The 22,930-nt window shown below is 45.2% G+C and overlaps 1 protein-coding gene across 1 annotated transcript in view; it reads right to left on the bottom strand.

Annotated features, from left to right (window-relative positions):
• The window catches only part of LOC108549669 (neurotrimin), a 64,201-nt gene that overhangs the window by 1,755 nt on the left and 39,516 nt on the right, over positions 1 to 22,930 (bottom strand). The window contains exons 2-4 of the mRNA XM_017903168.1: positions 859 to 1,101; positions 227 to 594; positions 3 to 56 (exon numbers count right to left, since the gene is read on the bottom strand). Coding sequence (XP_017758657.1) covers positions 3 to 56; positions 227 to 594; positions 859 to 1,101 — 665 coding nt within the window. The remainder of the gene's footprint in view (positions 1 to 2; positions 57 to 226; positions 595 to 858; positions 1,102 to 22,930) is intronic.

The raw sequence follows: 22,930 nt of genomic DNA, 5'->3' as shown, positions 1-22,930 counted from the left end.
TTCTTGATATTTGTGATAACTAACTGGTTACCATTCTCTCGGTTGAGTCTCTCGGTCTGCAATGAAATGAGAAAAGAATAAACATCGGTATTTCTCGCAGTCCTCAATTTCTCTTAATTAAACATTCCAATTGGCGACATCGTCAACCTCTCGTGTTTAGATTCCTATTAAAACACCCACACATTCTCCCGCGAGTGGTACACGTGGAATAAAAATTGCATCCTACCTCGTGGTACCATTGTATCTCGGACGTCGTTTTCATCCTCGTTTCGCAACCGAGGGTAACGTTTTCACCGGCGTTCACCTCCACTTTCTTCCCCGGGGTAACACGTATTAGGGGTGGTTTGTGCTGTTGCGTTGGCGGTGTTGTTGGATTCGGGGGCCTTCCCATCTCGACGAATACCCTGTGCTTGATGGTGATAGGCTTATCCATGAGAACACTGCATTCGTAATCGCTGGTGTCGTAGATCGTAGCATTGTGGATAACTAACGTGTTGTTCATCAACCGAACGATCCTCTTCTTGTCCGTCTCCATCGGATTCGAGTCGTAATACAGCAATTGATCGGCCTTTTTCCACGTCACCAAGACGTTGTCTGAAAAATATCGAGCGCTTGATGGAGTCTCTCTTCTCGAATTTCGCGGAATTTTTAAACTTCTTTCGAGGAGACTTCTCGTCGAGACAGAGAGATTCTGCAGGTAACGAGAACTCTTGCTACGTCATTGTGTAAGGTTCTCCACCGCAGAATGAAATACAAATATAATTAGTTAAATTGACATAAAATGAATCAAGTGCAGAGATGCAAGAGAAATCGAGTAAGAAGTAAAACGCGAGAAATTAAGTGGATTTCGCAACGAACCTGCATTTTTCACAACACAAGGCAAGTATATAGTGCTGCCGTTCCATACGCGTATGTTCTGAGGGGTGGATACGATCTGCGGTGGTTCCTCGAACGCACCGGGATCGTGGTCTTCGTCGACGGGATCGTCCACATGGTCGTCGTCGTTGTACTCGGGTGGTGGATCGTCGTCGTTGTAATTGGACGATGGGTTATAGTCGTTGTTATCGAAACCCTCCGAGCTTTTGGCTGGTTTACAGCAAGCTGCAAGCAAAAGGACCGCATCAGCGTTTGATCGAACATCGAAATCATCCACATTACGTGCCATTCCGATGCTCATTACTCAGGTTCAGAACGAAGTTCACTTTCCTGGCTTAGAATTAGAATAGAAATAGAATCTTGGAATTCCGCGAATTCGTTTTTCTTTAGCCTTTGGAACGACGCGGGTGTTATCAGCGTGGGGACTAACAGGCTGAGGAAGCATGAAAAATTTCTGTTGCAAGCAGAAACACGAGTAGAAAAATCGTGATCTCGAGGTTCACGATCGGTCGCGGGTACAGTGGGACCTTTAACGTAAATGTCACTTTCGATTCACTGACAATGAGTGAAATCCACTTGCTTAACCCTTTCGATCGGATGAAATATCGGTACGAGCGTTTTTGAGTGTCTCGAATCGATTTTGTCACGGGCACGATATCGATTGAGGTATCGAGATTGGATGTCGATGATGTTAGATCGTCGAAAGTGTCTTTAGGTGCAATTTAATTTGCGTTGGAAAAGATGACGATTCGAAATTTAGCTACCGATAATCATCCAGGAATTTGATATAGATTGGAGGGTATTTAACGATATCGATCTATATTAGATATCAAAAATAGTAAAGATAAATACGAAATATGCAAGTCTCCCTCGCAATAAAATTATTTCTCAACAAAAGGGTTAACGATCCAAAATCGGAACACCGATCTGAACCCGCAGTAACACACGAATTAACCAATACTCTGCAAGTAAAAAAGAACGAACCTATGACACGAGGACGATAACAACCGTTACCACTCCTCCTGCAAAGGAAACACATACCATTTATTTCCCGGAGAGGCCTCGAGCAACGATCGAAAAGAAGGACACGATGGTTGAAATTAGATTTCTAGTGCACGACATGCGCTTAATTTCAGGGCAGCGTATGTAAGCACACCGTTTTCTAATAATACGCGACCCCCATACCCGTCTGTCTTTCCCAACAATGCTCTTTCCTACTTCTTCGCCTGCGACTTACGCCACGGCGGCCATCGTTAGGGTACGGTTAACCGAATAAAGAACACCGGTGAAACGGTAGAACGAACGAAATAAGAGGTCCACACCCTCGCGTGTCTACACCCAGTTTACCCCGTTTTCAGCCACGTTCATTTCATACCCATCGGTTACGTATGTCGCTTCGATTTTAGCCAGAAACCACCACGCCCCGATCGACCAGAAGCGAGGATCCTTCTCTAGAAAGGTAAGCCGGGTTCACCAAGGTACGTCAAACCCGGGTAATTCGACTTGGGTCGCTTGCACCTTTCCGATTTCGAGTTTCAGGGGGTTTGAGTTCGAGAGACAGGTAAAAGCGTTGGCGGCTGACCCACTTCCGGTCCCAATACCCGGTTAAACCGCACTATGTTCGCGTGAACTCGTGTTTGCGTTGTGTCGATACGCTCGAGATCTCGCGGTATCCTTTATTACGGGCTTCGTGAATTTATGCTTCGACTCGAGGACGGCCAGCTGGTCTAGAAGCTTTCGGATTTAGACCATCGTGAAACGCCTCTTTGATATGGTTTCCAGAGACTTTTCAAAGAGAGAGAGAGAGAGAGGAGGGGGTCTTTAAAAAAGTTATTTTCTATGAATCTTGTAATATATCGGAAATGGTGTTGGAATTTTGATAATAAGGGAATCAATGAAGAGATCTTGTTTCTTGGTATCGAAGGAATTCGAAGAAGTCGTCATGGAAATTTATAGGTTAGGTGTAGCTTATCGCGGTAGTTTGTGGAAATGATTAATACATTATGCGTAATATATTTTGTGTGATATATCGGAAATAGTGACGGAATTTTGGTGATAAGGGATTGATTGAGATTTATCTGGAAACGATAGAATTCGAAGAAGTCATGGATATTTATAGGTTAGTCATAGTTATATCGTGGTAATTCGTGGGAATGATTGAAACGTTATTTCCGATGAACTTACCGTGAATATTGTTGGAATTTCGGTGATAAAGGAATCGATTGAGAGCTTCTTTGGTAACGATGAAATTCGAGAAGACGAAATGGATGTTTGCAGGTTAGGTGTAATTTATTCGTCGTCAGAACGTTGAACGAGGGGTAAACCGTAACGAGAGTGTTCGCGAATAAAACGGCTGCGTTATTTGGAATAATAACCGCGATTAGGTCGAAAAGGTGCTATGAATCTAGGTTAATGGCTGACCACCTCGTGCAGGCGGTTGTGTCTCCACTTAGCCTGCAACCCCTAGCCATGCGACTTAGCGTCGGTCTCCCCTAGTGACGGCCTAGAAAAGACGCCACGTTGTCCCATTGCTCAATTTACTCTCACCATGGATTTTTATAGAACCACCCTTCTCTTCGTTCACCTTCGCGTGATCGAAATTATCTCGATTCGTTCGCCTGAGAAAAGTTTATTCATCTATTTAATCATGCAGCGGCTGAACAGACTAAACAGCCTTCTCATCATTGCTCAGTCTATTTCTAAATTACTTAACCATACAAATACCATGTAAATAATTCCTTAACCATACTACGACACTGATTAATTAATCTTGGTCACTTAACCCTACATTGGTTCGTTTCGTGTTGAAAATATCGTTGTAGATAGATCTATGGTTACTAGCTTCTACGAATTCTTAGCAAATTGAACTCAAAGAAGTTCTAACAGGTTGGTCAAAATGAATGAAAAACCTGGTGCTTGGAAAGTGGAACGAGGAATATCGATTATGATAGATCAACGATATCGGATCTATTGGTTGTATCGTCGATTAGCCGACGCGGTACTGCTCGGTGAGGATCCAGGATCTTATCGAGGATCTAATAACGATTATTCTCTTGCCGGGACAGCGATGGAAACGTCTGGCAATTCGTTCGAGGCTTCAACGCGTCGCGATTAAACGTGAGTGCAAGAAAGCCGAGGATGGGACGACTTTAAATCTTTTCGACCACGATTTACGGCTGTCCTTCGCGATTACATTGAATTCTAAATCTTCCTCCTCCCTCGAATTTCAGCACGGTGACAGGGGGACAAAGGAAAGGACATCTCGACGCCGATCTGTACATCCGGCGTCCAAGGTGAAAGAGACTGCAATACGCAATGCATCATAAACCAGGCATCCGAGCAAACGCAATAAAGCTGTACGCAAGAGGCGACAGATTCGTCGAGGGAGGTCTTGCGAAATCGGAAGAAATCGAATGGAGGCAAAAGAATCATCCGAGTTCGTTATCTTCGATCTCGAGACGTGACTGTCGATTACATCGGTAATTATTTATTTATCACGCGTTAAGAAACTCTCTAATGTATGCAAGTATACTGCAGATAGCGAAGGATCGCAATGAACGTCTTGATACTGATCGTAACTTTCGCCTACGGACTAGAACAGGAAAGAAAAAGTCAATATCATCGTAGATATCGTTCCCATGCTTGATCGTGTAATTAATCCGGTGTAATTACAAGGATAATATCGTTGAAATATTGCTAAATCGAACACAAGTGATGGAAGAGAATGTAACGTGTCGATTATGATAAAATCATACAAAGTTCGTGTGTTTTTGTTGCTACGTTAAATTATTACAGATTATTATCTGTAAATTTCTGATGTAAACATAATTTACGATATTCGTGTACAAATTTGTTAAAATGGAAGTACGATGTTATAGTTATTAAGATACATTAGTAGATACACTAATAGGCTACAGTAGTAAGTTCAGATAAAGGTTAATACTGATTATATAGTCGTATGCTAATTACGTCTAATAATGCTGATTCTTCCATTAATTTTCGCAATAGCTTCGTCCCGTTATCACTGGACTTAGGTTCAAATAGCTATTTTTAAATTTTCGATTTAAAATTCCGCATTCGATGTTACTCTGATTGCTTGGCTATACTTTTATTATACGTGTAATCAATTCTTCAATATTTCCTCTTATTCAATTTTATTTTTAAATTCCTCTTTCCTTTTTCTACCCATCGGTCAGTTCGACTGGCCGTGGTAGATTTAGCGTTAGGACATCTTTGCACCCTATCTCACTACGATGAGTTGACATAATTCCCTGTAATTCCTCGTATCCCATAAATAAATGGATAAATAAATAAATAGCAATATCATTAAAATTTCGATATTATCGACGTTTCTCGATAACTTTATCGACAGTCACTTCCTCCGATCTTCCACTTCTTCGTCTCTACGCCTCTGCTCTTCCTCGAACCTTCCTCGTTGTTTCTTTATTGGAATTCGAACGGTGACTCGGAACAAACACGAAAGAATAACGGACGTGCCTGAAAACCGCAAAACCATTTTGCATTAGCCGCACGCGTTACAAACGATGATGTCACCCTGCCGACATGTCCAAAAAAAGGACCTGCCTCATGCTCGCGATTCCTCCTAACAGTACACGTCATCCTGTTTCCCCTGCGTTCGCCCTTACGTGACCAAAGTTTTCTTACGTGGTCCCGCCGCGTTTCGCCGCGTTTCGCCGCGTCAAACCGGCCACCCTCTACAAATCAAAACGATAGGAACTGTAAATCGAGTGGAGATCGGCTGAGACTGCATCGACCACTCGATGCGGCCTGCGAAATGTCAGGGTGTCGCTGCTGCAGGCTGCAATTACGTTTGCCCGTCAGACACGAGCTGCAGGGAAATTTATGCAAGCTGGAAGTAACGTAACTTCCCGGCTTTTATCGCCACTTTAATTGTCGATTTGCAGAGAGGCAGCGATAGTATCTGGAGGATGGCTGAAACGGATGGGATACGCTGACCTTTATTCCGCAGGAGAGAACCGGCATGACGGCGAGGAATCATTTACACGCCAGGCGACGAAATGACTAGCTTCTCTGTTTCCAGTACGTATAGAATCGTCTCGAAACAATTTCGGTGCATTCGACGAGGATACACGATTACACAGCGATGAGCAAAATTGAATCTGTGCTACGCGAATTTCGGAACCGCTAATTTTTGAACGGCTAAGTTCCATTCCTTACAATTCGGATCCCCCAAAAATATGTGTACCCATATAAAATTTGTATAATTCAAGTCGATCCGAAGAAACGCGAAAGATCATCGACTGTCAGTTGGTCCTGCTTAATTTTCACGTATGTAAACAGGTAAAATGTTCGAAAGGAGATCCCTATGTCATTTAGAAACGAAATGCTGTATATGCATGCATATAGATTATAAATTATAAATTCCGATGAAACAGAAAATCGTAAGGTACCTATGGTTTCGTGGCATACTAAATGCAACCGGTGCTCCTTGCACCTCGCAAGGAGGTAACAATCATAACTGCATAACCGTGCATGCACGGTTTCTCGTTCATCATCGTTCTCGAAGTATCCCATCGTGACCTAGCCACTGATCTACCGTTTTATTCCGCTGCGTGTGTCGCGTTTGTATGTCGCGATATGTTGCTTTAAGGGAGAGCAAAGAAGAAGAAGAAGAAGAAGGGTGGCCGCAAAAACGAGCCCGTTAGGTTTGCTCAGATGCTAGTCGTTTAATCGAGGACACTTTTGCTTCCACGAAACGGAAACCACGAGTTGCGACAAGCAACGCGACGTAGATCTAAATTGGAAGCGTGATCATCTTGCGGTGCTCACAGGGAGATCACGCGAAATGTCAATGCGTGGTCGTTCCTCTATCCTCTGCCAATATCTCGTTTCCCGAGAAACGCTGTTTTTTCTCGGCCACGAATTTAGATCCGATGAATAATCGCGGAAAGTCCGGCCAGACGCCTACGATTCGAGAAAGTCGTTATATGCGCTTCAGACGGGTGTTTGTACTTAGCGTTCCAGGCGATGATACATCGGATCTTCGCCGTTGCTAGGCCAGGCTTCCGGGTGCGAGTTCAATAGGAATTATGTCCCGATGTTTCGTCACTGGTTCGATATCGGTGACTCATTTGAACCTTGGGTATGTGGTACATGTGCGTACATACGGATCAGACGATAGCGATTAACTATCTAGACTTGTAATACATGTCCGAGTCCAGTGTGTCTTCGGTAACCGCGAAAATGGGTGGTCTGAGTAGTTGCAGTGTTGCAGAAGAGAGATCGAACCGTGCAGCTATTGCGAAATCTGTCAGCTTGAGGTGTACGTCGATCGATGATCGAAGGATTTAATTCTAAACGCGTTCATACCTAAAAATCTCAATTCTTTATGGGCCTGCGTCGAGATAGATTCGATATTCCGATACTTTGGACTGTTCCCAATTTTTCTACGCAAGAAGTAGCTGTGTTTTGTTTTAATTTGATAAAAGTACGTTAAGGTACGTGAGTCGCGTTGATTGGAAGAATACGAGGATAACTTGTCAAGTATAAGCCAAATGGGACGACACGGTGAGTGCGACCTAGATCGTAAGGGAGCAAATGGTAGCCCCCCCGCAGAGCCAAATCGCGAAGACCCTAATTCTCGGTTCGACGTAAAATCTCGCAAAGAAATACGAAGACGTAGCATAACCATCTCGAGTTGCCTTATCGATCGTGTCTTCCACCCCCATGGAACGATGTCTGTTTGTCCCGGAGTGCCTGCCCTTCTACGCGGAAGTATGGTCGCCCCATGGGGCAGGAAAGTCAGCCGGCGTTCCCGCCGCGAGTTTTCGTAAGGCAAACACGATCACTTCGCTCAATTATCATAATGCTTCGTAATCGACGAACCTTCCAAACGTGTTCCTCGAGAACTTTCTCCTCGGATGATTCCCAACGACGTCTAAGGCGCGAGTCTCTGCGATCGGAGGGACCACGAGGTGTAATTAGCGGGTGCAGGAGCATCAGGAAATCAAACGTGGCCATTAATTTTCTGATTTATCACGTGGCTACCGTGTATCGTGCGGGCTGTGTTGCAACGCGAATGGTAAAGTGGATGGAACTACGAATCGTAATACGTAATGGTAATCAGTGTTGCACGGGTTCTCCAAAATGGCGAGATTCCAAAGATGGAATCCTGAAAGTGGCGTAATCCAGATACTCAGGACGAAACGGAATTGTCAAAAATATTCCGGGATCCTGGAAATTTTCGGGATTCCTTGACATTTTCGAGGCCTCGGATATTTCCAGGATTCCGAAAAGAATTCCCGCTCCAATTCGAGATTCTGTGCATCCTTAATGGCATCGCGAACGGTAACAGGAATGGCAACGCGAATAACAACGTATACGGCAACTGACAAACAACGACGCGTATAGCAGCAAGTCATCAGAGCGACCATAAGAGGAAGTCCGGGTTTGCAGAAAACTGTGGAGGCCACGTAGTTGGCAGTGGAACAGTGCGAAACGATGGAAAAGCCACGGCGAGATATTAACATTCGGTATTTATCCTTCGAAGGCTGAGGTTGACAATGTTCGATGGATCACGAATGTTGAATGGGCTGACGTCACCTCTACATTCCCTCACGCCTTAATGGTTATTATTGCTAAGAGGCACGCACTCTTATTCCGAGAGGGAACCTTCTCGTTTCACGTATGCCGCGGCGAACACGTGTGCGTCTGTAAACATCGGTCCCGCCGCTCGTGGGTGCGTGTAAAATACCACGAAAGGAGGTGGGAGTCGTGCGTGTCCATTTCACGTACGTATGTCGTGGAATGTGCATCACGACGTGTGCCGTACGTTGGTGTTGGAACACGGATAATAAAACGGGGAGTGCCATTGGCCGAATTGACCCGCGTTACCACGCCAGCGGCGTGTAACGAGGGCCTCCTAAAGAAGTCTCTTGGGTGTCCAGGAGAATCGTGAGATCAGCGATATCCTTTGCCTTTCCTTTCCCTTTCTATCCTTTTCCACCCTTTCCACTCGTCTCTCTTTTGCGAAACCGTAAATATCGAGGACGATACGCGTTTTCGAGCGCGGCAGTTTTACCGAACCCAACACGCACCTTCCCTTTCTTCCTTCTTCTCTTCTTCTTCTTCTTCTTCTTCTTCTTCGTCTTCTTGGTCGCCACGCCATGTACGGCGAGTCGCGAAAATGTTCACCTACGACTGGACTACGGGTGTAAGTACGAACAACGACGGTTGGAAAGCGGTTCGACGAGTTGGCCAGTCGCGATCGATTAACGCTCGCACGAGATTTCACGACGGAAGGTCGGGGTTCTTGATTAATCGTCGGCGTCATGCTCCGGAGAGACAACCCTGATGAAAATACGAGTTCTAGGCTCTCACCTTCGAGTGTCTCCACGAGCGCGTGTCATCGACGATTTACAGTGGCGACCGGAAGCAAGGACACCTCGGCGTCCGTCGAGGGACTCCGACAATAGCCACGAAAGGGGTTCACGGGGCGATTCTAATTCGCTGGAACCAATGACTAATGGTCTAGTTCTCACGGAGTCGTATTTCAAGCATCGCGACCATGCGTCTCTTCCCTTTTTCTAATAGGCTAATGAATTGCGTCAGTAGCTGTCCGAAACGCGGCGGAGACCGCGCGACTTCCTCTTCTTGGACGGTTGCGCAACCGGTCGAAGAAGAGATGGCGGCTCAAGGCGTCGGGAAGCGGGAACGATTCGAAATAATCCGTAGATTGTAGCCGGTTTTCACCACGCGAAAATAACCGTGGCTGCAAGGGTATATAACGCGGCGAAATAGCAAAAGGGACGAGGCACCGTGAGGCTGGCTAGCTGCCAAACGGGAAGATAACACGGGATCGCAGATGCTGGCTCTTTCTCCCGGTTACGGGATCTAAGAACCGACCTAAACGGCCGCGCGACCAGGCAACAGAGAAGCGGAGAGGAGAGGAGAAGAGACGTGACGAGAACCGAACCACGAAGACGCGCGGACTACGCCCGGATTTTTTACCAAGTCCAAAGACGCCTGATTTAGACCCAGCGCCCGTTCACTGAGAACAGGGCTTCTCTCGCTCTCCAGGAACCTCCGGTTGCCTAACTCTGCTCCGATTTCGCCTCGCGGCAGCCTCTACGCGCGTTCTGGCCATTGCCTAGGGAATAATCTACACCCGGCGTCTAAAGATAAATTCCGCGGGAATCCTTAATGGGAGGCCACGGATACTTTTCACTCTCGAGATTAATCGCACGCGACGCGTGGTGTGAACCGCAGAATTGGATCAGTGAGCGATGCAGTGCTTGGCTTCCCAAGTTTCCACGAATCCCAGTCTCATCCCGAGTTTATCTCCCGTTGGTCGTTCCTCGATGAACGACGAGGAAGATGGTCCACGCGAGAAGTTGGGTCCGTTTCGCGTTGTCCATTTCGTTTTGCAGCCACGGTGGCGCCAGTGTCGTGGAAATTATTAGGAGAGAAAAGAGTGACCAAGGGTTAGGTCCGTTGGACGGACGTGGGGAGAAAAACGTTCCTTAATGGCTTAAAAAGCCCACGAGGCCTTCGGCATGCCGGCAAGCAGGATGTGGTAATTATTTGCTGGCCACGTACTCATATCGCGTTAGTAGGCGAATGTCAACAGTTTATCACTCTTTATGTAAACGATGACTACCTTGCTCGCGAGGCTGATGAATATGGGAGAGCTTCAATCGGGATTTACATTTGCTAGACGAGTAGTTGAAGAATGTTTACGAGGTCGAGTGCTATGCTTTAGAGTCCACAAAGGGGATCGCTGATGTCCTAGTGACGTTTTTAACGCGGATCAAACGGAATTCGAACGTTGCTGATGTGTACTCTGTCGAGCTATCCTTTTATAAATTAAATCAAATTACCATTGAAGGATTTATTTAAACAAATTATACAGAAATGGCACTTCTGCTGTATTAAACGAGTTAAGACTATTGTAAATGAAATGAATTCCTGTACCGTTTTAACCTCCATCGAGTGGAATAAAAATAAAGCTTACGTGGATTTAGGTTATCATCCAGAGACTCGTTTGAAAAAGTCACACTCCATCCGACAAACACGGAAAAAATATATTATATGTCCCAGTACCTCAAACGTCAAACGGGATAAAAGTGGAATAATTATTTTCTCGTGCTCATCGCGTAAATTATTGTGTCATGGGGCTAAAATGCTATAAATGACACTCCTGCGTGAGATAAAACGCGAGGAAAAACAGGACTCGTGATCTCGTTGAAAAAATAAATAATCGAGGATCTACGCCTCTGATACTATCATCGTTCATCGTCTCAACGCCTCGATCATCCTCGGTAACGCGCGGAGGAAATAAAATAAGCACGGAAGAACACGACTCCGATGGCGCCACCCCTTTCACCCTTTCCATGGGACACGGAGGACGGTAGATTTGGTAACGCGATAGCTACAAATACGAGAGGGAAACCAATCAAGGGTTTTCAACGGCGATATTCGCCCTCGCGTAACGACGAACTTGAACCACGGAATCGATAGCGTAATCCGGTCACGTAGACATTTAACCCTACGCACGTTCCCTCGTTGCAGGATCTAATACTTTCCCTTGTTTGGAAACGACGTTTCTGGGAATCGCCTTCGACCGGGGAGAAACCTACGCGCGCATCTTGAAAATAAAATTGGAAAAAAGGGAAAGAAAAGTGGAGATAAATCCGTGTGCGAGCATCGAAGCTGAACCTATAAAAATCGTCGTTCGTTTGATTTACACCGACAATTACACGAGGTCGAGCCGCGGGGGCCATTGTGCGTCTCCCATTCTCGATCCTCGTGGATCATCCCACGACGCATTGTGCGAGATATCTCTGGTGCACGCGGAGTGTCTGTCCACGTGGACACGGTTAAACAGTCGTTAAACGGTGAGTCACGGCTCTAACGGAGAAGGTGATCGCGTTATGCTAAGCAGAGACAGCCGGGCCCCTGATGGACAGCGAAAGTTCAGGGTGCAGCCGTGAATACGATTAATTGGTCGTCGGACAAACCGTCGTTTCCATGTTTTTGTAAAAGCAGCGTGTTTCGAGAGAAGGGTTCACGAGACGATGTAACAGTATTATCTCCTTCGTTAACATCGACGTAAGAAGATCGAACACGAGCTATGACGTATCTTTCGGTCTTATGCCCCCACGACATGGGGTCATACCTACCCTGTAACCGAAATTTTATACCCGTTAGGTGCACTTGGATGGGTTTTGTTTTGACAGTGGTGCGAACATAACTTGCTTTGAAAAGGGAGGTTTTTGGAAGAAGGGTATTTTTTTAACCCTTTGTACTCGACAATTTTTTGGCCAAAGAAGGATACGAGTTGAAAGATTTTCTGTTACAAAGCTGACGATATTTTTCTGAGCAGTAATAAGAAATCGTACGTTAATTAACACGTAGAATTTTTTTATTTTGATACCTCGCACACCGTTACATTATTTAACATTTGACATATTTATGAATATCGAGCTTCGAAATTTTATCAAATGGTGACTGAAGGGCGCCTCTCGAGCGCAAAGGGTTAATATCACTGGATTTTTGTCTCTATATGTATCTATATATGTAATATCTTGAGACACGATTTTGGCAGACAGGTTCTTTCGAAGAAGTCTTCAATTGTATTTGATCGACTCGTGGTTGAATTTCTGATTCTCCGATTTTTATGAATTTTGAATATATTTCAGACACTTGATAAAATTCGTTGCATACTTTGTTAGCATGAAATTCTAACGAATATTCTATATAATCCAATAAAACCAATCATCGATATCGTTCATCAGACAGAAATAACGAAGGAAAATTTGATTTATATGTATTCAACATTTTGACGAATATCGTATCTATATAATACACAATGTAATTTTATAAACCTGATGATCGGTAACGTTCATAAAAATAAATAAATAAATAAATAACGAAAAAAATTTGGTTTATCGCATATACCCAATATTTTGACAAATACCGTCCACAATGTACGTAATGTAATTTGTTAATAAATCAAATGATCGATATAATTCGTGAAAAAAAAAAAATAAAAGAAGGAAATTTAGGGCACGTATTCCTGGTACGTGCGTATTAATATCGCGGAGCCATTATGGTACCGGAGATAATGGTACACAGGCAATTGCGTTATAGACAAACACGGGTGGGCAGATTCCTTTACTCTAGGAATTAGTGCCAGTAGTCGATAATAGTCGTTGGTGTGCTTTCCCCTACGCAATATTGACAAGTCGTCGGTAGGCTCATTTGCGCTACCTCACTGAATCTCGACCACGTGCCATGCTGTCCCATGCGGTCCCATGCGGTCCCATGCGGTCCCATGATGTCATCGCGAAATCGTCTGCCAGCTTAGCCATCCTCGATTATAACGAACGAGTAATTACCGTCGCAATTGAAGCAACAGGCGCACCACGGTCTACCGTTCCTCGGTCCTTCCTCGTGTCTTTTTTATCCTTAGCCCTCATTCATCATTCACGTCGCTTCTTCACCGAGTTAATCGTAGCTCGTTTCGTTGCCAATTAAAGATACAGCGTTATCGAGAATATATAACGTCACTCCGAAGCACTTCGTTCTAATTCGGATTCATGGAACAAGGAGATACCTCGTCGAGATAAAACGCAGATAATAGCCTAAATAAATAATAAGACATGTGGGTACGAGGAATCGGTTGGTAGCAGGGAAAACGTAGTCGTTCAGAGACGAATATGGGACACGTCCCGTTTTTCTTGGAAAATGGCAAAGGTTGATGGATAAAGTGGATTTGGGTTTCGAAATTTTCAGGGTTATGAGAATTGGGAGATCGTTTCGAATAAGATCCTAGCCTAGTATTCTCAAGTCTTGGATCCTTGCATCCTGAAAGTCGCGGAAGTCTCGATAATTTTTGATTTCTTGAGATTTTTTGAAACTTTAATCGAATATCTCTGTTTCGAAAAGACTCGTGGTTCTCGAGATTATGGGGATCTGTATTTGCCTCGAATACAATTCGAAGCCTAGAACTTAGCAAAAATCTTAGCTCTGAGAGTCTCGAGAGCTCAGAGCACGATCGAATTCGACTTCGAAACGATTGGAATCGAAGCTTGCAACTCGTGCAAGTTATTATTACTCGTTACGTAAGCAGACAGTGACATTTGTTCGTGTTTCAGCTGGCGAATCCTCGTCATTATACCAGTGTCAATTTCATTCAGCAAACGTAAAGGAAGATTCATCATGCATTATTTACGTTGTCTCATCATCGTCGTGAATCAGGGATCTATTTTTTGATCGTTTCGACACCCGAACCTCTTTCTCTTTTCCTCGTCATCCTTCCTCGGTCTAAAATTGATTCTGCCATTCGAGACACGCTACCGAAATTCTCAAGGTTCCCACACTTTCCAAAGCTTTGAACTCTGAATATTCCCGATGAATATTATTCCAACTTCTCCCGATACATATAGAATACTTTACAAATAAGTATTCCAAGACTTAAAATCCAAGTTTGTCGGTACCTTTAATTTACAATTAAATCCCACGATTACAGTCAGTATTTTCTGATAAAACATCGACTTCTGTCGTTTGAAAGTGAACATCTTCTCGATACACTTGATTCTTCCTGGCTCTCTTGAATCTACAGATTCGAAGCTGTTGGAAGTGTTTCATAACCATGACCCAATGGTACAGAGGCACGAATGTGGCATTTGCCCGTGACACTCGGCGATACGACGACTTTTCTCTTGCCGCGTCGGAAACGAGATGTAAATCGTAAAAGAGGGAAAAAAAAAACGCGACGACCACGACTCAATAAGCCTACGGTTAGTCACGGTTGACCCACTTGCGAGTGTCTTCGGTAAATCATGAACAAGACAACACACGCCACGGGGAACACGGTGGATTTCCGTGAATCCTCAATGAAGCCGACGAGCCGTGACTGGTTTAGATAAGCAGTCGCGGTTCCTTGACACTGCGAATCGACGTGTGTACTCTATGCCACTTAGGCGTGTCGAATGATCGTGGACCATATTAATTGACCGGTTACCTGTCCACCAACGTGGCTTTTCCTCTGGGTCCACCGTCTCGTGGGAACCTGCAATTATCGCATGGCCTATTTGGAATTCCAATTTCTAAAATTAAAATTTGATTACGGATGAAATTTCTCGTAAGATTCTTTCTTTATCCTTTTTAACGAGAAAGCCGCTCTCTGGGTGTCTGCTATGCACGATCCTTCTGATAGATCCGTGTGCGTCACGTTACTTAAGCTCGTCGAATGATCGACGATATTAATTGTCCGGTTATTTAATCGCCAATCTGGTAATCGATTTTTGTTTTTAAACGAATGAAAATGTACCTGCCTGCTGAATTTGATTATGAACGAATCCTCTTTATGACCACTTAGAGTCATCGTTATCCTTAGCTGTTTGATATCGCTTCAGAGTGTGCGGAATGTTAAATAACAGATAAATTCCACCTCCAGTCGTTTAGAATCATCGTTCCTTTATAATTTGACATAAGTTCATCGAGCATGGAATATTAAGTAAAAAATCCCGACTACTTCAGTCCTCGTGTACTGTGTACAGAATGACTGATCGCTCATCCTTTGCATCTCTATAGCGCGTCCAAGGCTTCGATAAAAAAAGAGTTAAATCACCGTGAAACGGGTGAAAAATATTATTGAATATGACTCAACGGAACATTGCTTGAGTCAGCCTGTAACGTCTGTTGGAAGTCGGAAATTTCTATAAAATTTCTAGAAAATTTCTATAAAATTTCTAGAAATTTGTTAGAAACGCGGTTAGGAGGAGAAAAATCAGCGATCTCCAAGGAAACAGGATGAAACGTGAGAACTAGGTGGCCAGCGCTAAACAAATCGTTTCTATTCGACAGGACGAAGCGGGATGGCCGCGAAGGCGATCTTTTACCGTTCCCATAAATCTCGCTGGATTCTTATCGAAAGCCGCGTGACAGATTCTTTTTTTAATTCAGGTAGCCGGCCTGTTACACGAACACTTCCACAAAGACTCAATCGACCAGTTTGTCGAGTTTCGTATATGGAGAGGCAAGCCTTATTGGAGAAGTCCGGGCTCCCTCAGAGGAAGGATAAAGAGATGTTCTGATACGGATCGTGGCCGGGCTCGTAAAGAGTTCCATTGACCTTTTCCGATCCGGCATAACCCGGCGCAGGACAACAGACGTTGAACTTGATCCTGCGGGAACGCGACTCGTCTATTATCGAGCGACTGAGAATAACTCGCGAATCTTATTGATCCGTTTAACTCCTCACGGCGCCAAAGCGTTCCACTCCTTGTGCGGGTACGGGCCACATTAATTGACTAGTCAGTCGGGTTACGTAGATGGCTGGAACGCGTGCAGCTTCTCTATGGACTGTACGAGCGAGCAGACCTCGAAGAAACGCCAGCCTCTCTATCGATTTATGATCGCGCGCTGACATTGACCTTTAGCGCATCGTCGCTACGAATCCTCGAGGTCTCCGGCTAGTTGAATCGAGATCGATCTATCGATCGCGTTCAGAGACGCGTGTCGCTGCCACTGCGATGTCTCGATGGCTCTTCAATGACGCTCCACCGATGACGAGTACGTGTATCGGGTCGGTTAGCTATCGAGTCGTAAAATTAGAAACGAAACGCTAGGTGGCGAGATAACACCGTGCTCGTAGATAAGAGCGTTTGGCGTATATTTTCGCGTTGGTCTTAGCTGGCGATAAAAAAAAGTGTCGCTATGACAATGGACGATTAGGTTTATTGCGACCGATAGCGAACCTCAAACAGTCTGTGTTGTGTTTTGTTAGACAAGTAACTGCAACGATAACGCCTGCTATGTACCTTTTCAAGGACAGATAGCTGGTAGGAGACATGGGTAGTCATCGACACGGGCCAAGTTCGGTAGACATCATCAGACCGACGATGCTTCGTGGTGTCAAGGGGGTCTCCGTGTCGAGGTCTGCGGCCTTAGACCGTGTACCTGTGCGTACAAGCCCGAGGTATGGGCCCTGCGCGGTACGGACGGGTCTGCAGTTAGACCTCTGGGCTCGTCCTTAATTGGCTCCTACCCCATGAGACAGAGGCACGGTGCATCCGGCTACTAGGTCTCGCTAGGCATCCTCGAATTGTTCTTCCGAGTACTATTGGTTCGATCATTATCTTCGTTCCCGTGTAAGGGGAGGTCGACAACGACTCGAATTAGGCGAGGTTCAACATAATCATCTATATATAGATTAGTCAATTTTCTCGAGTGACTGTGAATTTCTTCGTTTCGAACACACGCGGTGATTTCTGCTTGAAAATGATTCGAAGATAAATTTAACAGAGTCATTAGAGTCCTTTGAAATGGACGTTGCGCTGGTGGAATGTTTAATTTTAATCTTCTCTGTCGTAACGTACTAATGCTTCTTGATACATCTCCGAGACATCTTTAGCAATTAGCACCGTTTGCAAACAATTCCTTTAAGAACCAAGGATATTCGCAGTGCACGCGTAACTTCCAAATTTCCCTCCAAGCTTCCAAAACGTATGAACGAGGCTATTGTGTTGTAAATTAAAATAGATCATAAGCTAGGTATAAACTTGCCGCTCGTTTTTGTTTCACGAACTATCAACACCGATACGGAACAGTAACCAGATGTCGAGTGACATCATTTCGATTTCTCATGCCCGTTTTAGAAGGAGCCATCGCGTAACCTTGGTAGATAATCACGATCCTACGAGTGAAAAATGAAAATATTCCTGCAGATCTATGTACCTAACTCAAACACTCGGTCATCGCCTATCTCGTTAACCACTTTCCATTCCCAACTGGCTCCGCGAAAGGAAGAAGGCGCCAGGTTCTCCGCACTGGCTGCGGCCGGTTTCCGTCGTCCTTTAAATCTTAATCTCGCCGGTGCTTGTTCAGTTTTTCGCCCAGCTTCGGAACAGAAAGGACCACGGACCCTTTTGTTCCCCCGGGATATGCTCGTTCGCCGCTATAAATCACCCCGGCGTACTCCAGTGCATATATTATCCGGCTACAGTCGAATGCGCTTCCGCTTATGCAACCAGTTGCGCTTACGCGGCGCATCCATTGTGCCGTCGCTCGCATTTACATCTTGAGAATTCGCCCGGTAGTTTTCAGCTCATTCAAGGCGACAAGAACGGACCGCATTCATGGATCGAGCTTTCCTAATATGTTCGAGATTTACGTAAGCGTGTCCTTGAATTATGGAACGGATCGCGTTCCTTCCTTCAGCGCCATTTTGGTTGAGTAAATTTTTCAAACGATTCATGCGATACGAACACGGCCAGGTTCTTATCGGGACTTTGGACTCACACCAACGACGGTTCTCTATTAAATATCATTTTATTCGGAATGTATGCGTCGAATTTATGCTTCGTGACACTCCATCGGAGTCGCTGTTAATAAATCTTCGTCGACTCAAGGATCACGGGCTTACGTAATGAAAATAGAATCGATGACGAGTGGATCGAAGCTCGCTGGGCTAATAGCGAGATCGAAGATGGAACTTTGAAGAGGCACGTGATATCATAAAGGAACGAAGATAGAGATGAAAGGAAGCCGAAGGAAATTTCAAAGACGATTTTATATAAATAAGCAGCAACGTGACATCGAGTCCAACATTTCGCTTACCCCTGTGTGTATACACCGAAGAATTCGACAAATATTTACCGAATCGCATTCGATAAGTGTTATCAAGAAGAAGAATAAACTCCGTTGAAGGAACTACAAACGAAAGAACGACTCTCTTTCATCGCGTCGCGCGCGAGAAATCATTGCACACCGAGTGACTCGCGCTTCCATTTAAATAATTCGTTCAATGAGCTCCTTTAATTCGCCCGCCTCAAAAGCTTCGACGGTCTTTTATGCGGCAGCCTCGTCGTTGGACGAGTTCATAGTCGAGAATATAGCCGAGAATATAGCCGAGATCATAGTCGAGAATATAGCTGATCTTTGAACGAAAGTCTGGATTGCACGATGGAATTCTGTGAATAATTTTAAAACGCGTGGTAATTCGAGAGCGTTCTCGCCAGACTCGGCGAATTTCGCCACGCTAGTCCTCGCCTGTTGGCCTCCTTCACCCACGTACCCTTTCGAAAACTTTGGCTGGTCCGTCGACGGATAAGGTTTGCCATTAAAAGCGGGCAAATATTTGCCAGTCGCTTTTAAGTGCTCTTCATCATCGTATCTCGTAACATCCTGACCCGTTCAGGTAAAGGAACGGTAAATAAGAAATGATTTCAGAATTCCAAGGAGCTAGTCACCAAGTTAAACAGACGTTCCCGATGCCTCTTCCGCTTCTCCTTATTCATCCTCGAATCGATGCTGCACAGCCTGCCGATAGATCGACAAACTTTCCTCCAACGAACTCTTTGGAGAATTCGAGACTTCGTTTCGTAGTTCTGAGAAAAAGAATCTAGGAGACAGTCTGATCGTTGATCGTTTCACGAGAAGATAGGGATGTTTGTATTTTGCGATAGGAAGTAGCACTGTATTTGATCGCGGCATGACATATACATATACAAATAAATTTGGATGCAATTGCAGAACCTTGACGAGATTCCAGCGATATTTACGACTTTGGATTCTATCTCAGAGCGATCACGATATTCCTCCACTAACGATCTTAAGATCAACGAGAAGCTGTGACGACGCTTGCCTTTGGGACAGTCTTCGAAACAAATTGGTACGAAAGCCATCGCGATAATTCGATACTTTTACCAAAAAGTATTCCACCACGATAATTTCTCAGCTGTAACGATACTCGAAGCAAACGCGATCGCGTCTGTATCCGCTTTCCGGTGACCATTTCTCCGGCGACCACCAACACAGAAACGTTGAAAGAAAACGAACGTTTCCTGCGACCTGGCGAACGCGAGGATCACCCGTCAGCTTCGCGCTGGGCACCATTTATAACGGTGACGTAATTACTTCGATCCCACGCACGACGTCTCGTAAAGCCGAACGAAACGTGCATGCCATGCCGGCATACGCGACGACGAGCGGGTATATCGGTTGGCAGGCATTGGTACGGTATCCATAAACCACAGAGGGAAAGTTACGCGCTCTCGGAATAGAGGGTCGCGTCATCCTGACATCCGACACGACAAAAACGACACATCCGCGGTGCAACGTTTCTGTTGCTCCGATTTAGGCTTGGATTAATCGGGCCCAACGTTCGCTGATAAGCCATTGATTACGCGTTCCTCGTCATCCACGGCTAATCTCGAAACGCGATTCGGCGAACCGAGTCGGTGCCATTGGCAGGGCCGTGGCAACCCACCTGAACGTTCACACCGGTGGAACACAATGATTCGTCGAGTTAGCCGATACAGAAATTCCAACAGGCACGTCAGTCTGCCGGCGCTGAATTTGTCAGTCCCGTCGCGCGATAGCGAAGAGCTTACGGGTCGCTTACGAAACGCGATAACCGTCCCGTGGATGAACACACCGCGGGACAACGTGGCTTCTCAAACGCGGTATAAATATTCATCTGGTCGGCTCGGGTCTGCCCGAGTCCTCGCGTTTCGTCGCTCTTCGGCTCCCAGTTTGTCTATCGCCCGATTGACACGACCGCATGAGAATCGATGACAAAGCTACTTAGGCGAACGCGTGAGTCACCAATTGAACCTGTCAACGCTCGAGGAAGTCGAACGTGGCTTGCACGACGTGGCCTGCCCGACTCCGCGAAAGCGGAGCTCCAGATTCCTCTGTTTCAACGTCTAAGCGCGTGTGCCATCTTTGGACCACGTGTTCCATTTTCTCGGAGATTCTATCCTACGTGGTTGAGTAGAGTACGAGGAAAATGGACCTGTGCGAGAGTGCGGCACGAACTGACACGCGTCTTCTGGTGTCAGACTCGTGTCCTTCCTTCTAACACCGCGAGAAAATGGCGCGAGTCGCGAGACACGTCTTAGGGGGAGAGTAAAAGGACTCGCATAATAACGCCGGCTATATCTGGGATACGGGGGCTTGCACGTTATTTTCGATGGTAAGTGCGCCCGGCCCGTTGTTCCGCAGGCCATCGACCCGAAAACCGAGCAACTAATGAACGAGACTCGTTTATTCTCTTAATAACGACCAACTTCTGCCCGATTGTTGGACAACTTCGGCCCAGTCGTTTCTACGAAATACAGTGGCTGATAAGAACAGGCTTCTTGGGTAAATAAAGAGTCGCAGGGGTGGATAATTAAGAGTTGGATCGATCCGAGTGATCGTTGGTTCATCTGGTCAACGACTTTGTAAATCGAATTTTTGGAAATTATTGGAAATTCTTCGTGTATTCCTGGATCACGTTTTTTAAAGTTCGGTATATTTTTAGACGAAATGGGATAACGTAAAGTATCGGTGTTACGGTTCGATGAATTTTATAAATGGGGGTCGTGCAGCTCCGGCAACCCTACGTTTTAACGTCATATCTTCGACTAGATCTGGAGGAATTTCAATTTCGAGAAAGTAATTAGTCGGAATATTTTTTCTTTGCGTGAAATTTAATAACAAGAGCCGGTAGTTTGTAAGAACAAAATTGGAGAAAATTAAAAATAAAATGAGTACCAAGTTTAGAGCATACTCGAGGTCTTAGATACTCGCCGATATTGTAGTTATTTCTATTCGACGAATCTGACATAATTTTCCTTTAACTTTAATTTAATTAACTGGAGAAACTTAAAAATGAATTACAACCAAATTACAAGAATGTTTAGGGTCTAACAGAGTGCCGCGTCCCTAACCCTCCTTATCGCCTAACGAAACCTCGACAACCATAAACGACGCTACAACTGCAATAAAACGGGGACTTAAACCTGCATAAGCAACATAAAAACATGGAAATCTAAACTCGACTAATGGATTTACACGCCTAACAGCTCGATAGGGAGTAACGATCGGTATGACTCAGTACGATGTTCGGTAAAGTTAAAAGCGACATTAGGCTATATAACAGACTGATCCCTGATTAATTCGACGAAACCTAACTCGTCCTCGGTCACAAAAGGCACAATAGACGCGCACGGTGGCCTTAATTGATCGACATAGAAGCACACATGGGGAAAACCGTTGAACACGGCCATGCACACCGGCATGAAACGACCCGACGCAACAATCGGATATGGGACGATTCGAACAAGAGCTCCCTTTCATCGTCCGTTTCCTTGTTTTCACGTGGCGGCTGCGTTCCACCCACGAGCCGGCGTACACCGAAAAACTCGCGGTGCGTGACGACGCCCCGACACACGTACGATCACATCGTGTACACACGCGTGTGAGCGTGTACACGCGCGTCGTGGAAGGCCCCGCTGCATTTTTAACACCCGCCACGCGAGTATTCCCGTGGAAATAGGCCCTATTATTAGAAGCGGCAGAGAATTCACAACAAAGGAAGCGAAGCCACCCCCTTTGGCGCTCCGCGCTGTTCCGTTTGGGGAAAATTTCCTGTAAAACAACCGGGAACTCGCTTGTACTCGCGCGGACTCGCTTGTGTACACGCCTGCACGCGTTTCACCGTGCATCGGTTCCACCATATCAGTTTTTCCACGATTGTCGACATAGCTGACGGGGTTGCTCGGTTGAACGGAAAATAGGAAATTTTGATACCCCGAATGGGATAGTTCGTTATCTTCTCGCATTTCATATTCCGTATTTCGGAAATAATTCGTATGCATACGAATGTTGCCACAGACGCCATGTCCATGGGGTATGAATTATTTATATAGAAGAAATTTGTGCGTTAAAGGTTTCGTTTGAGTATAAAGCGGGTGGTTCGGGTAAAAGCGAATCGTTAACCCTTTGAACTCTGTGAATTTTATTTTTTATTTTTTTGGTCGATGATGGACTGTACTTTTTACAGTGAAAAGAGATTAAGAACATCTGCGAATTGCTTTATAGAGTAGCATAATTCGCGTTTTTCATCTTTGAATTGCAGATTAATAATTGCAGTGGCACCAGGAGAGTGCAAAGAGTTAATACCTTGAAGCTTCAGCTTCGATTTATTTATTTATCGTAAATAGCATCATCCAGCTTAGAAAAATATGAGGAAAGCTACGAATGGTTATGTCTTCATAGCGAAAAAATCTCGAGTGCA

Source organism: Eufriesea mexicana, unplaced genomic scaffold, assembly GCF_001483705.2.
Source record: "Eufriesea mexicana isolate 0111107269 unplaced genomic scaffold, ASM148370v2 scaffold2207, whole genome shotgun sequence".
Taxonomy (NCBI): domain Eukaryota; kingdom Metazoa; phylum Arthropoda; class Insecta; order Hymenoptera; family Apidae; genus Eufriesea; species Eufriesea mexicana.
The sequence above is the reverse complement of the archived record's forward strand: the minus strand, read 5'-3'. Positions and strand labels throughout refer to the sequence as shown.